The following is a 14401-nucleotide window of genomic DNA, read 5'->3' as shown; positions in this document are numbered from 1 at the left end:
GGAAAAGGAAAATGCAATAAATATTTACTCTAAGCTGCGCTTCGGTAGGTTGGTGGTAGATGGAAGGCCATGTTGCCCAACCGAGTCCTTTGTCCTTTGAAGAATGTCTCTGCTGGTAAATTGAATACTTTGTAGTAACGTCGTTGTGTGGTAGATGGGATACTCTGTCTGATCCTTTCTAACCTGCGTTTGCAGCTGCTGTTGCTAACTCAATGGCTAGGAGGTATCACTTCTGTAGTGAATAAGAGTTCAAAGTTCATACCATTCGCAACCAAAGCTCACGCTGATGTTGGCTTCGTTCTGTAGTTATTGTCTGAACCAGTCTGACATCGGACTGTCATCCTCATATCCTCGGACAGGAGGTTACATTGTCGTCAAGGCTTTATATAGGAAGGGAGAGGAGGGCGTGTTTGATTTTTTTATAGCCCATGTCCCTTCACATGGGCGGGCCACTGATTGAGCAGAGCCCTACCTTATGAAAACCCAAATCTTACATGTTAGAAGCTAAAATCACATTCATCCCATCACAAATAATTTCATATTCAAACATTTAAATTGAACAACAATTCCATGTGAATCCGACAACTCTCATGTGTAGACTTTCCACTGTAGAGTTTATGTCATCTTATAATTGATGAGAATGTCTCAGATGACAACCGAACTGACATCATATTTATTAAGTACCACCGCATATGTTCAATTGGTCGGATTACCAGAATATAGTTCATTTCCCCCCACCTTCTGATGTTCCCAGAATCTCTATGTTAACCAAGGGTTTTGCAAATGTAACATCAGTAGGGTAGAGAGAGGAAATAGGGGGGAAGAGGTATTTATGACTGTCATAAACCTACCCCCAGGCCAATGTCATGACACCTTTGAAGACACCAACATGTTTAGATTCTCCTCGTGCTGCATTCCGCCAGTGGTCGCCTGGTTTAAATAGATCACGTGCCGCTGCTCAGATTTGTATAAAAACAAGCAAACTAAACTAAAATCCACATAATACAATATTGTCTATCTCATTCACCCCGTTCAAGTTGGTGCTTGTTTGTATGAGAGATATTTTTGCTTCACTTTTAGATCATACCCTGGATAGTTAGACATGTGTAATTGATTGTAACTCACAGCCATTGCCATGTTTGAAAGCCCCTCGGTGAATGTGAATAGGCAAGAGTAGGATGCCAGTGATACAATGCCAGTGCTACAATGTAGTATGCCAGTTACAAAACCTAAGGCTTCATCTCACAGCAGAGGACCCTCTAGTCTATATTTACATTCCTTTTTTTACATTTTTTACATTTCAATCATTTAGCAGACACTGTTATCCAGAGTGACTTACAGTTACTGCATTCACCTGATGATAGCTAGGTAAGACAAGCACATTATCACAGTCATAGTAAGTACATTTAATAAACAAGTGTTAGTTCAAGAAAGGCAAGTTTTTTTGGGGGGTGGATGGGGGAGGTTTCTGTCGGATCATCATCATGTGAATTCCCGGTCACATGTCTTCAAGACACTTTAATTGTGAGCTTAATATAGCTTAACATCAAATCCACAATGCTGTTAACATCGAATAGCCACTGCAGTTCGCCGCCCATTTAATCCCTAGCAGCAGCATATGCTGGTTTGTCTTTTGAGAAGCAGGCAAAGTGGAGCTAAGCTGGAGCTATCCCGTGCCACTGATAGACGAATGACCCAGAAAGAAGACAGGGTTGTACTGCCAACAGCCCTGTCACGTTCTGACCTTAGTTCCTTTGTTTTTGTCTGTGTTTTAGTATGGTCAGGGCGTGAGTTGGGGTGGTCAGTCTATGTTTGTAAATGTTGGGTTTTGAGTTCGGCCTAGTATGGTTCTCAATCAGAGGCAGCTGTCAATTGTTGTCCCTGATTGAGAATCATACTTAGGTAGCCTGGGTTTCACTTTTGGTTTGTGGGTGTTTGTTTCTGTGTGAGTGTTTGGGCCACACGGTACTGTTTCGTTTTGTTCACTTGAACACTTACCACCCTGCACCTTGGTCCTCCTCTCTATCTCCAGACGACATCCGTTACAAGCCCACAACACCACAGTACTGCCATAGGCATAGAAGTGAGTCAGTCTCAGTCAGAATGAAGAGAAAGCCTCACTTAACCCACTGTAATATGCTACTGTAAAAATCAGAGCAGACAATGACAGGCTGTGTTTAACTTGAATGACTCCAGGTGAATTATCCAGCATTCTGCTTCAAATATATCATTTTTTTCAGGCCTGTGGCGGTAGAAAGATCTACAGATTCCCACTCAGGAGTTCTATATCATGATTCATTCCTGTATCAGTTTGTCAGTGTAACCAATGTGAAATGGCTAGCTAGTTAGCGGTGGTGTGCGCTAATAGCGTTTCAATCGGTGATGTCACTCGCTCTGAGACCTTGAAGTAGTTGTTCCTTGCTCTGCAAGTGCCATGGCTTTTGTGGAGCGATGGGTAACGATGCTTCGAAGGTGGCTGGTTCGAGCCCAGGTATGGGCAAGGAGAGGGATGGAAGCTAAACTGTTACATCAGCTGTAAGTCATTTGGTGGCTTCTTGTTCAATTCTGTTTGCATCCCAAATGGTACAATATTCCCTGTATAACGCATTACTGCTGTATTAGGAATAGGGTGCCATTTGTGACACAGCCCATGTCTCATGCTGTTTCATGTCTTTGACTAGCCAGATACTGGGATCAAAGCAGCTCTTCCTTGTCCTCTCATCTGCAGGCAATAATCACAGGCTCAAGGTCGGAAGAGATTCTCAAGGCCACTGCATTCATTCACTGACCATTCTTTTTCATCTTCATTTTTCTAGATTCTCTCCCTCTTTCAAAATGTGAGCCCAAACTGGACGAACCCACTCAACAAGCAGGTAATTGGTTTACTTTATTATTTTTGCTTTGTCTGTGGAATGTATTGTATATTTGTGCTACGTGTATGATGTGACATCTTGCTTTGAGATACCCTCTGAGATATCTGTTTCTGCCTGTTCGTGGTCAGGTTTGGTTAAGAAACAGAAACAGATCCTATCATAACTCGTCGAGATAGAGAGATAAAAATTGCCTCTCATATGGCTGCTGTTGCCAGTGACCTTCTCTTAGTGCACCCCAGCTGATTGAGATTGAGAGTGAAAGTTAAGTACAGTGGGTTTGGCTTAACTGAAGGTCCTCATCACTGACTCAGTGCCATCAGAGCCTATCGGTGTGTTTTTTTCATCATGGATGCTTCTTGTGTGTGCTCATTTCCTATTAGGCTTTACATGGAGTCTTGAAGGTTAATGTAGTATAGAGTTTTCATCCGTGATGTTCTTCATGGCTAACTGGTCACTGACCTGCTTATTTCTCAACAAGGTGAAACAAGGTGACATAGGCAGACACACACACACAGACACGGCGACACTTGACTATTTGGCACATGGTCAACCGGACTATCACCTGCTTATTAACTGAATGCCATCACGGTCTCTGTGTTCTTTATGTTCAGAAGGCCTAAGTTTTAAAAACACACTGTCCAAACTTCACACCGAGACTGACTTCACTTCTGTTAGGTGAAGTGAAATATTTAACACATTTGTATCTACTATGTTGAACCTGTTAGATGCTACACATTAATTTGCAGGTGTTTCAGGTGCCAAGTTAATTATATAGGGTTAATAATGAGTTTCAATTAGGATATGTGCTGACTCTGCTCTTACTGAAGATGGACTGTTGGCCAGAGGGGAACACGGTTATGTGTGAATTATTCAATAAAGTTGACCAAACATTTTTCTATCTGCTGAAAATTCCCTTTGGATATTTTGAATGCTACGTAGGTAGAAGAAGTAGGCTATGTTATGTCATGATTATTTTAGCTTACTTTCTGCTGGTGGCCAAAAATCTACCACGTGCACTAGGTGCCGTGTTCTTTTACAATTCTCTTTCCATATTGATATGCTTGTATCAGTCTAATATAGAACATCAGTATGTCTTTCAGTCAAGCATTATGATCATTCTTTGCCTGTCTTTATTACTGATAGCAATGCATTTTTTTCTGGAAGATTTTACTTGAACATAAAGTGTAAGATTGTGTGTAATTGAAGTGTATAGGCTAAACCTTACTATAATCTCCCAGCAGAACACAGTACTGTCTCTCTCTTAATTTGGTCTTGCTGTGGATCACGATCAGTAGGAGCAGTTCTGCTCTGTTCTGTTCTGTGTTCCTGTGGGAGAGACAGAGACACACACACACAAAAAGATCTGCTCTCCAGAAGAGGGCCTGTCTTTGGCCGCTGCCAAACCTCTGCCTGTGCTGTCAGTAGAGATCAGACCTGCTATGGTGACAGGGCTGGGATGGGAGGTATGGGAGGGCTGGGTTAGGAGGGCTGTGAGGGCTAGGCTAGGAGGTCTGGGCTAGGAGGGCTAGGCTAGGAGGGCTGGGATAGGAGGGCTGGGCTAGAAGGGCTGGGCTAGGAGGGCTGGGATAGGAGGGCTGGTCTAGGAGGGCTGGGCTAGGAGGTCTGGGCTAGGAGGGCTAGGCTTGGAGGGCTGGGCTAGGAGGGCTGGGCTAGAAGGGCTGGGCTAGGAGGGCTGGGCTAGGAGGGCTGGGCTAGGAGGGCTGGGCTAGGAGGTCTCGGCTAGGAGGTCTCGGCTAGAAAGGCTAGGAGGGCTGGGCTAGGAGGGCTGGGACAGAAGGGCTGGGTTAGGAGGGCTGGGCTAGGAGGTCTGGGCTAGGAGGTCTGGGCTAGAAGGGCTGGGCTAGAAGGGCTGGGCTAGGAGTGCTGGGACAGGATGGCTGGGCTAGGAGGGCTGGGCTAGGAGGGCGTAGGAGGGCTAGGATAGGCCATGCATTAAAACATGAGCACTCCTTTCATGTCTGTTGAAAGCAGGAGGAGAAGAGAGGCTCGCTAGCTCTCGCTCACACACTCCCTCAGACTGTATTACTGAGATGAATACGATCATACAGTATGAAGTGAGTAGCATCAATAGACATTTACTCTGTGAACCATTTGCCCATGGTCTATTTTCATTAAACATACAGTTGAAGTCGGGAGTTTCATAAACTTAGGTTGGAGTCATTAAAACTCGTTTTTCAACCACTCCAGAAATTTCTTGATAAACAAACTATAGTTTTGGCAAGTCGGTTAGGACATCTACTTTGTGCATGACACAAGTAATTTTTCCAACAATTGTTTACCGACAGATTATTTAATTGTATCACAATTCCAGTGGGTCAGAAGTTTACATACACTAAGTTGACTGTGCCTTTAAACAGCTTGGAAAATTCCAAAAAATTATGTCATGGCTTTAGAAGGTTCTGATAGACTAATTGACATCATTTGAGTCAATTGGAGGTGTACCTGTGGATGTATTTCAAGGTCTACCTTAAAACTCAGTGCCTCTTTGATTGACATCATGGGAAAATCAAAAGAAATCAGCCAAGACCTCAGAAAAAAATTGTAGACTTCCACAAGTCTGGTTCATCCTTGGGAGCAATTTCCAAATGCCTGAAGGTACCACGTTCATCTGTACAAACAATAGTTTGCAAGTATAAACACCATGGGACCACGCAGCCATCATACCGCTCAGGAAGGAGACGCGACTAGGGTTCGCAACTGCACATGGGGACAAAGATCATATGTTTTGGAGAAATGTCCTCTGGTCTGATAAAAACAAAAATAGAACTGTTCGTCCATAATGACCATCATTATGTTTGGAGGAAAAAGGGGGAGGCTTGCAAGCCGAAGAACACCATCCCAACCGTGAAGCACGGGGGATGGCAGCATCATGTTGTGGGGGTGCTTTGCTGCAGGAAGGACTGGTGAACTTCCCAAAATTGATGGCATCATGAGGATGGAAAATGATGTGGATATATTGGAGCAACATCTCAAGGCATCAGTCAGGAAAAAAAAGTTTGGACGCAAATGGGTTTTCCAAATGGACAATGACCGCAAGCATACTTCCAAAGTTGTGGTGAGATGGCTTAAGGACAACAAAGTCAAGGTTTTGGAGTGGCCATCACAAAGCGTGTGAAAGGAAGGAGGCCTACAAACCCGACTCAGTTACACCAGCTCTGTTAGGAGGAATGGGCCAAAATTCACTCAATTTATTGTGGGAAGCTTGTGGAAGGCTACCCGAAACGTTTGAACCAAGTTCAACAATTTAAAGACAATGCAACCAAATACTAATTGAGTGTATGTAAACTTCTGACCCACTGGGAATGTGATGAAAGAAATAAAAGCTGAAATTAATCATTCTCTCTACTATTATTCTGACATTTCACATTCTTAAAATAAAGTGGTGATCCTAACTGCCTGCAGCATACTACCCTGCATCCCACTGCTGACTTGCTTCTGAAGCTAAACAGGGTTGTCCCTGGATGGGAGACCAGATGCTGCTGGAAGTGGTGTTGGAGGGCCAGTAGGAGGTAATCTTTCCTCAGGTCTAAAAAATATTCCAAACCCCAGAGCTGTGATTGGGGACACTGCTCTGTGTAGGGTGCTGTCTTTCGGATGGAACGTTAAACAGGATTCCTGATTCTCTGATGTCATTAAGGATCCAATGGCACGTATCTTAAGAGTAGGGGTGTTAACCCTGGTGTCCTGGCTAAATTCTCAATCTGGCCCTCAAACCATCATGGCTACCTAATCATCCCCAGCTTACAATTGGCTCATTAATCTTCCTCCTCTCCCCTGTAACTATTCCCCAGGTTGTTGCTGTAAATGAGAATGTGTTCTCAGTCAATTTACCTGGTAAAAAAAAGACAGGGAATTGTTACTAGGATTAAATGTCAGGAATTGTGAAAAACTCAGTTGAAATGTATTTGGCTAAGGTGTATGTAATCTTCCGACTTCAACTGTACATACAGCCAAATACCTCTCAGATGGCGCAGCAGGACTTTAGGATTCCCTAATGTAAGAACAGAGACACATCGCTGGCTGCCATCTTTTCTGAGAGCAATTCCAGGAAATCCCTTTGAGGACCATTAAGTCTCGTGTTTACACACAGAATGAGTCCAGAGTGTGTTCACTGTTCTCTGCTACGCGGCAGGGTGCGATGTACAGCAGATGGAGAACCCTATTTCCATAAATATCTGATTTTATACAGCAGCAGTACAGCTTGGTTCTCTGTTTTCATCCAACTAAACGTCCTGGATGACAGTTTGTCAATATCACCACACTCAGCAAGACATGCTGCAAAAGTCGCATAGATCTTTTGCTTACACTTGCCCACAATACACAGAATATATCATTTAGAAAATGAAAAGATTTTGTAATATGGAAAATAGCATCAACAAATAACTGATTATAATGCTATATTACATTTAAATTATTTTCAGCACAAATCACTGAAGGTTATTTTTTATTTAACTAGGCAAGTCGGTTAAGAACAAATTCTTATTTACAATGACAGCCTACCCCAGCCAAACCTGAGCCAATTGTGCGCCGCCCCATGGGACTCCCAATCACGGCTGGATGTGATACAGTCTTAGACCGCTGCGCCACTCAGGATGACTCCTGTTGGTCAGTAGCACAATAGAAGACCCTTAGCAGATTATCATCCCATCTCAATAGGTACCTTGGTAATGCTTATTTTATTTATTTATTTCACCTTTATTTAACCAGGCCAGTTGAGAACAAGTTCTCATTTACAACTGCGCCCTGGCCGAGATAAAGCACAGCAGTGCGAAAAAAAAACAGAGTTACACCTGGGATAAAGCTACCTGTGTCGTAAAGACATTAACATGACCAGTGCAATATTGCACTGTATAATAATGATATAAACTGAGCAAAAAAAGAAACCTTTGTCAGGACCCTGTCTTTCAAAGATAATTCGTAAAAATCCAAATAACTTCACAGATCTTCATTGTAAAGGATTTAAACATGTTTCCCATGCTTGTTCAACGAACCTTAAACAATTCATGAACATGCACCTGTGGAACGGTCGTTAAGACACTAACAGCTTACAGAATGTATGCAATTAAGGTCACAGTTAAACTTAGGACACTAAAGAGGCCTTTCTACTGACTCTGAAAAACACCAGAAGAAAGATGCCCAGGGTCCCTGCTCATCTGCGTGAACGTGCCTTAGGCATGCTGCAAGGAGGCATGAGGTCTGCAGATGTGGCCAGTGCAAGAAATTGCAATGTCCATACTGTGAGACGCCTAAGAAAGTGCTACAGGTAGACAGGAAGGACAGCTGATCATCCTCACAGTGGCATACCACATGTAGCAACACCTGCACAGGATCGGTACATCCGAACATCACACCTGCGGGACAGGTACAGGATGGCAACAATAACTGCCCAAGTTACACCAGGAACGCACAATCCCTCCATCAGTGCTCAGACTGAGAGAGGCTGTTACTGAGGGCTTGTAGGCCTGTTGTAAGGCAGGTCTACACCAGACATCACCTATGGGTACAAACCCACTGTTGCTGGACCAGACAGGACTGGCAAAAGGTGTTCTTCACTGACTCGTTGCGGTTCTGTCTCACCAGCGGTGATGGTCGGATTCGCGTTTATTGTCGAAGGAATGAGCGTTACACTGAGGCCTGTACTCTGAAGCGGGATCGATTTGGAGGTGGAGGGTCCGTCATGGTCTGGGGCGGTGTGTCACAGCATCATTGGACTGAGCTTGTTGTCATTGCAGGCAATCTCAACGTTGTGCGTTACAGGGAAGACATCCTCCTCCCTGATGTGGTACCCTTCCCGCAGGCTCATCCTGACATGACCCTCCAACATGACAATGCCACCGGTCATACTGCTCGTTCTGTGTGTGATTTCCTGCAAGACAGGAATGTCAGTGTTCTGCCATGGCCAGCGAAGAGCCCGGATCTCAATCCCATTGAGCACGTCTGGGACCTGTTCGATCGGGGGGTGAGGGTTAGGGCCATTTCCCCCAGAAATGTCCGGGAACTTGCAGGTGCCGTGGTGGAAGAGTGGGGTAACATCTCACAGCAAGAACTGGCAATTCTGATGTAGTCCATGAGGAGGAGATGCACTTCAGTACTTAATGCAGCTGGTGGCCACACCAGATACTGACTGTTACTTTTATTCAATTGATGTTAGTCACATGTCTATGGAACTTGCTCAGTTTATGTCTCAAGTGTTGAATCTTGTTATATATATATATTCAATTTATATATATTCAATTTATATATATATATATATATATATATATATATATATATATATATATAGAGAGAGAGATATGTATAATCTCCCTGTCTCTCTCTCTATATATATATATATATATATATATATATATATGTCTCTCTATCTCTCTCTCTCTCTTTCTCTCTCTCTCTCTCTCTCTCTCTCTCTCTCTCTCTCTCTCTCTCTCTCTCTCTCTCTCTCTCTATATATATATATATATATATATATATATATATATATATATATATATATATATATATATGGTTCTGTCTCCTCTTTTTTAGTCTTTTAACATCCATCTCAGTTTTAATCTCATCTGCTGTCCTCCTTAGCTGAAGATGATGCTGTTGATGATACTCTACCGTTGCTGTGAGGATCCAAGCTGTACCATTATAAGCCCAGCACCTCATAATGATCCTGTCAGAGGCTGCTCATAGCTCTCGCCTTCACTCTCCCTGACTCCCCTGACTGCATGACCCAGCACAGCTGTCTCCATGTCATACACCACGGGGGTCCAAATGGCCCCACTCCCTACGCCCCAACACCCCCTGGCCTCTAAGAATAGGAGGTGTGACAACCTGTATGATGCTCCCCTGTCCCTGCTCCCCTGTCTACCTGTTACCCTGTCCCCCTGTCTCTCCTGCCTTCAGCACAACACAACAGACCCAGTCCCACAGCCCACCTAATAGTGCTCTTTACTCCATTTCAACCAGTCTTAATGCTAATTGTTAAGTTAACATGCCTCCACTTTCCTCCTCTCATGAGCAGTAATGAAAGCTGACGTGTCACCACCTCCCCCCAACTCCCCACCCCTCCCCTCCCTTAGTTCCTCCCTACCCTGGCCTCTCTCTGTGGTGCAGAGTATAACAGAATATCAAATGAGCTCCAGAAACCACTTCCTTCTCTGGTTAAAACAGACCAAGGCATGGGAGGCCGGTGGGAATTAGGATCTGTCAGACTGTTTGAGCCAACCCTAGCAGCCCTGTCCATGGTTATTATTATTATTTAACCCTGTTTTTTCTCTCCAATTTCATGGTATCCAATTGGTAGTTACAGTCTTGTCTCATCGCTGCAACTCCCATACAGACTCAGGAGAGGCATATGTCAAGAGCCGTGTATCCTCTGAAACACAACCCAACGTGTCAGAGGAAACACCGTGCACCTGGCAACTGTGTCAGTGTGCACTGCACCTGGCCCACCACAGGAGTCACTAGTGCACAATGAAACAAGGACATCCTTGCCGGCCAATCCCTCCCCTAACCCGGACGAATTGTGCGCCGCCCCATGGGTCTCCCGGTCACGGCCGGATGCGACAGAGCCTGGAATCAAACCAGAATCTCTAGTGGCACAGATAGCACTGAGATGCCGTGCCTTAGACCACTGCACCACTCGGGAGGCCATGGTTATTGTTATTCAGACAGAGAGATCCAACGGGAGGACGAACCACATTGTGGTTCGAACAGGATGAAGGATGGTTCTGAGTTTAATCTGCATAACAGCCCATGTGGCAAATATTGAGAAAGACCCAGTCAGCGCCAGCTAGCAGAGCCTGCTACAGCATTCTGCTACCCCTACCTACAGCAGCGAAACTGCAAATCAAAACTGACAGTGAAAGCACAACCACAACCTTTTCATTGAGCAAATGGATTTAGAAAGCTCACATCCATATTACGGACAGCATTAGGCATCACCTAATGTCATAAAGGAATAGGCAGCCTCGACGCAGCAGTCTGTTAGCTAACTGACCGCCTGGTGATGTCACCAGGCATGCCATAACTCCAGCAGTCTTTTCAAATAGCTATTACAATGAAATGACATTATTATATATTTTTACATTTCACAGTATTATTCCTTGACTTGCAAGAAACCAAAAGTCTTTTCATACAGAGAAAACACAGGCCTGTAGTCCTGGTCTGATGAATTGATGAAGACAAACACTGACTGGTCTCAGATAAGACTCAGACTCAGCGTCCTGGCTGGGCGACAGAGAGGCAGCATGGTAGTGTTCCAGGTCGCCTATTAATACACCCTGCCACTGAGCCTCTGCTAACTTTCTCTGTGTTAGCCTGGTTCAACCAGACTGAACAATGCATTAACCACTGTTTCAGTCTGGTTTCACCAGGCTAACCCTGGGTGTCAGGAAAGGCATCATCACACCTCCTTCCAGCCACAGCAACCTCGACCTGTGTATTATTAGTTTACCCAAAACACATCCATGTTACTAGGTTACCACTTCCTCTGGATTAGCTTGTTACCTGTGGATTTGACTCTTTAGTGCAATGTGGTCAGCATGTATGGATTACTGCAGATGAGTTAATGTGGTGCGCTGCCAAAAGGAACATTGTTCCAGGGAAGCTGGATCTAGCTGAAGTTAATGTACTGGTTTGCAGTTGTTACTTTCACAGTACGTGGTAGTGGTAGTAGGTAGTAGGTAGTAGGTAGTAGTAGGTAGTAGGTAGTAGACTATAAATGGAATAACATGCCATTTTGGACACACAGTGTCTGGGGTGTTTAAGCCACCTGTCCAGATCTCTGCTGCTTTGTCCACGGCCCCAATGTCCCTCCCAGAGTCAGTCAGTTCACAGGCAGCAGCACTCAGCCTAGCCTGCCTAGAGAATGACAAAACACAGCCTGACGGCAGGCAGTGCCCTCAAGGGGGAGACGCACCTCCCCTCACACACACTCATTCATGCACACACACACACCTCGGAGGACGGACATGGGATGGGAGACAACCTCAGAGAGAGCACTGCCGGTTCTGTTGCTAGAGAGCACAGATGAATGTGAGAGAGAGGTTTTAGTCCATCACACTCACATCATCAGCCTCTGGAAGGGCCCTCCTCCCCTACACCAACCAATAAGGAGGCAGAGCTAGCTCTAAAGGTCCAGCGATTGGGTTGGGTGGTGGTGATTCACTGACTGTAATGTAAAGGGAGCTGGATGGAGCTTGGCTGGTTCTATTCTAAAACTCTTAGCACAGGGGCCTGTTGACATTCTCAAACAGAGCACTGGGGAGAACACAGAAGATAGCAGATATCAAGCACAATCCTTCCTCACTGTTGCCCTGGTCCATGGAGCTCAAGCTATTCTAGTGAGAGCCGTTCCTCTCTGCTGCTACCTGACTTGTTCATGAGCTGAATGGTGTGAGAAGGAAAGAGACATGACCATGCAGATTCTCTCCACAGGACTCTGTAAGTAGCTACCTTGTGGAATGATATTCTCATCCCTAATGGTTTCATGGTTAGTGAGTCTCTCTTCTTTCCTCACCAAACATTGGCCTATTTATGGAGTCAGTCAGTGCTGAATCAGGACATTCTCAAATAGCTATTTATTTCTGATATTGTAATGTATTTGTCTATGATTCATCTGTTTAGTTGCACTTGCTGCCCTTGTACCAGTCATTTTTTTTTTACAACTGTCTGATTATGACTGTGCTCATCAGAATGGGATTAGCTCAGTTATCATGAGGCTAATATGATTGTGTCACTTTCCAGTAGGGAGAACATTTTTTAAAACGGAGGGAAGCAGGGGAACAACTACCTGCACTTATCCAATAAGAAACACTTATTTTAGTTTTCCATTTCATAACGTTTTGCTACAGTATGCCCTACTGAACATAACCTATGTCATTTAGTTTGGAACATGGATTGGTCTGGTCAGTTTTCATGTTCTCCTTGGGTGTTGGGAGTCTTTCTTTCATCCTGACAATTGATACTGTTTGTCCTCCATTGCTCTCCTCTCCTTTCAGAGATCCCTGTAGATAATGGGTCCTTTCATTTCATCCTCTAGTGGCAAATTAGGTCACCGAGCTGAAAGCAAAGCGGGTGGTCATGTGTTGAATGACTAAGAAACTATTTTGTATTATTTTCTAAACATGTTAAATTAATTGCTGCAGACATGATGAGGACAATGGTGTTGTTTATTGTCGTAGATGTGTTACTTAGGCTATGTTGTTTTGAGGTGGGGTAGGGTGGGGTGGGTTTGGGGCGGGGGGTTAGAGTTGTTATGCTTTATTTATCTCACCGTGCTGTGGGAAATTGGTGTGATGTGGCTTGTTTGTCCCTCTGTGGGAGCGATAGCTATAGACTCAGCCTGTCCAAAGGGCAGGACAGCGTAACTGAACAGAAAGAGCTCAGCTCCTCTGAGGAGGTCATAATCTCTGACTGTGTCGACTTGGACCTGCTCCAGTACCATGCCATCACTATTACCATTATCTTGGCTAAGGTAATCCAAAGGCATCCCGGCAGCTAGCTACGACACAAGGCTCTCTCATCTGGTCTGGACACCACAACCCATGAAGCAGAACTAGTCTGTATAAAGATGCTTGGAGGGAGTTTTGATTTTGGCCCAGATAACGTACTCAGACCTTAAACGCCCTTCTGCCTGAATCTGAGGGCGAAGAAGTGGGTGCCTGACTCAACAGATTGTAAGAATATTTACTGCTATGGTTTAATTTGTAACTGACAGATCTGTAAGATAATTGTAATGACTCTTCCAAACAGGAGATACACACAGGCCTGCACCATTATGTTGTCAAAAAATGTATAGATTATTTCAGATCTCTGCCACGTAGCCAGCCAGGCCTGAGTGAAAAGGAATGAAGTATGATGGACATTTCTGTTGAGAAAAAGTGCACTGGCATTAAAACGTTTAATATTTCAAGAGGCTGTTGTATGTATGTGTCTCTAACACAGTGATGACTACAGAACAAAGGTTGGTAGGTAGAACATTGGAATGCTTGGGATGCAAGCTGATCCTAACTGTTATAGACCTATTTCTCTTTTGCCCTGTTTATCAAAAGCGTTGGAAAAACTTGTCAATAATCAACTGACTGTCACAACTTCTGCCGAAGTCGTTGCCTCTCCTTGTTCGGGCGGTGCTCGGCGTTCGACGTCACCGGTCTTCTAGCCATCATTGATCCTTTTTTCATTTTTCATTGGTTTTGTCTTGTCTTCCCACACACCTGTTTTCAATCCCATTCATTACCTGTTGTGTATTTTACCCTCTGTTTCCCCTCATGTCTTTGTCAGAGATTGTTTTATTGTCAGTATAGTGTGATTGTTGCATAGGTGCGCGTCGGGTCCTCGTACCCATGTTTGGTTTGTTTGTTAATTTATTGTTATGGAGCATACTCGTGGAACTTTATTAAAAGACTTCATTTTACACTCAGTTTGACTCTCCTGCGCCTGACTTCCCTGCCACCTATTACACCTATGCATGACACTGACTGGCTTTCTTGATGTCTATAGTATTCTCTCTGGTATGCAAT

At 44.3% G+C, this 14401-nt stretch overlaps 1 protein-coding gene across 2 annotated transcripts in view; it reads left to right on the top strand.

The window, feature by feature from the left end:
- Nucleotides 1-14401, top strand: part of LOC135520360 (triple functional domain protein-like) — a 132479-nt gene that overhangs the window by 8278 nt on the left and 109800 nt on the right. For both annotated transcript variants that reach the window (XM_064945849.1, XM_064945851.1), the window contains exon 2: nt 2817-2873. In XM_064945849.1, the coding sequence (XP_064801921.1) occupies nt 2817-2873 (57 nt within the window). The remainder of the gene's footprint in view (nt 1-2816; nt 2874-14401) is intronic.

This window comes from Oncorhynchus masou, chromosome 29 (assembly GCF_036934945.1).
Source record: "Oncorhynchus masou masou isolate Uvic2021 chromosome 29, UVic_Omas_1.1, whole genome shotgun sequence".
Taxonomy (NCBI): Eukaryota; Metazoa; Chordata; class Actinopteri; order Salmoniformes; family Salmonidae; genus Oncorhynchus; species Oncorhynchus masou.
Note: the sequence above shows the minus strand (reverse complement) of the source record. Positions and strands in the feature narration are given on the sequence as shown.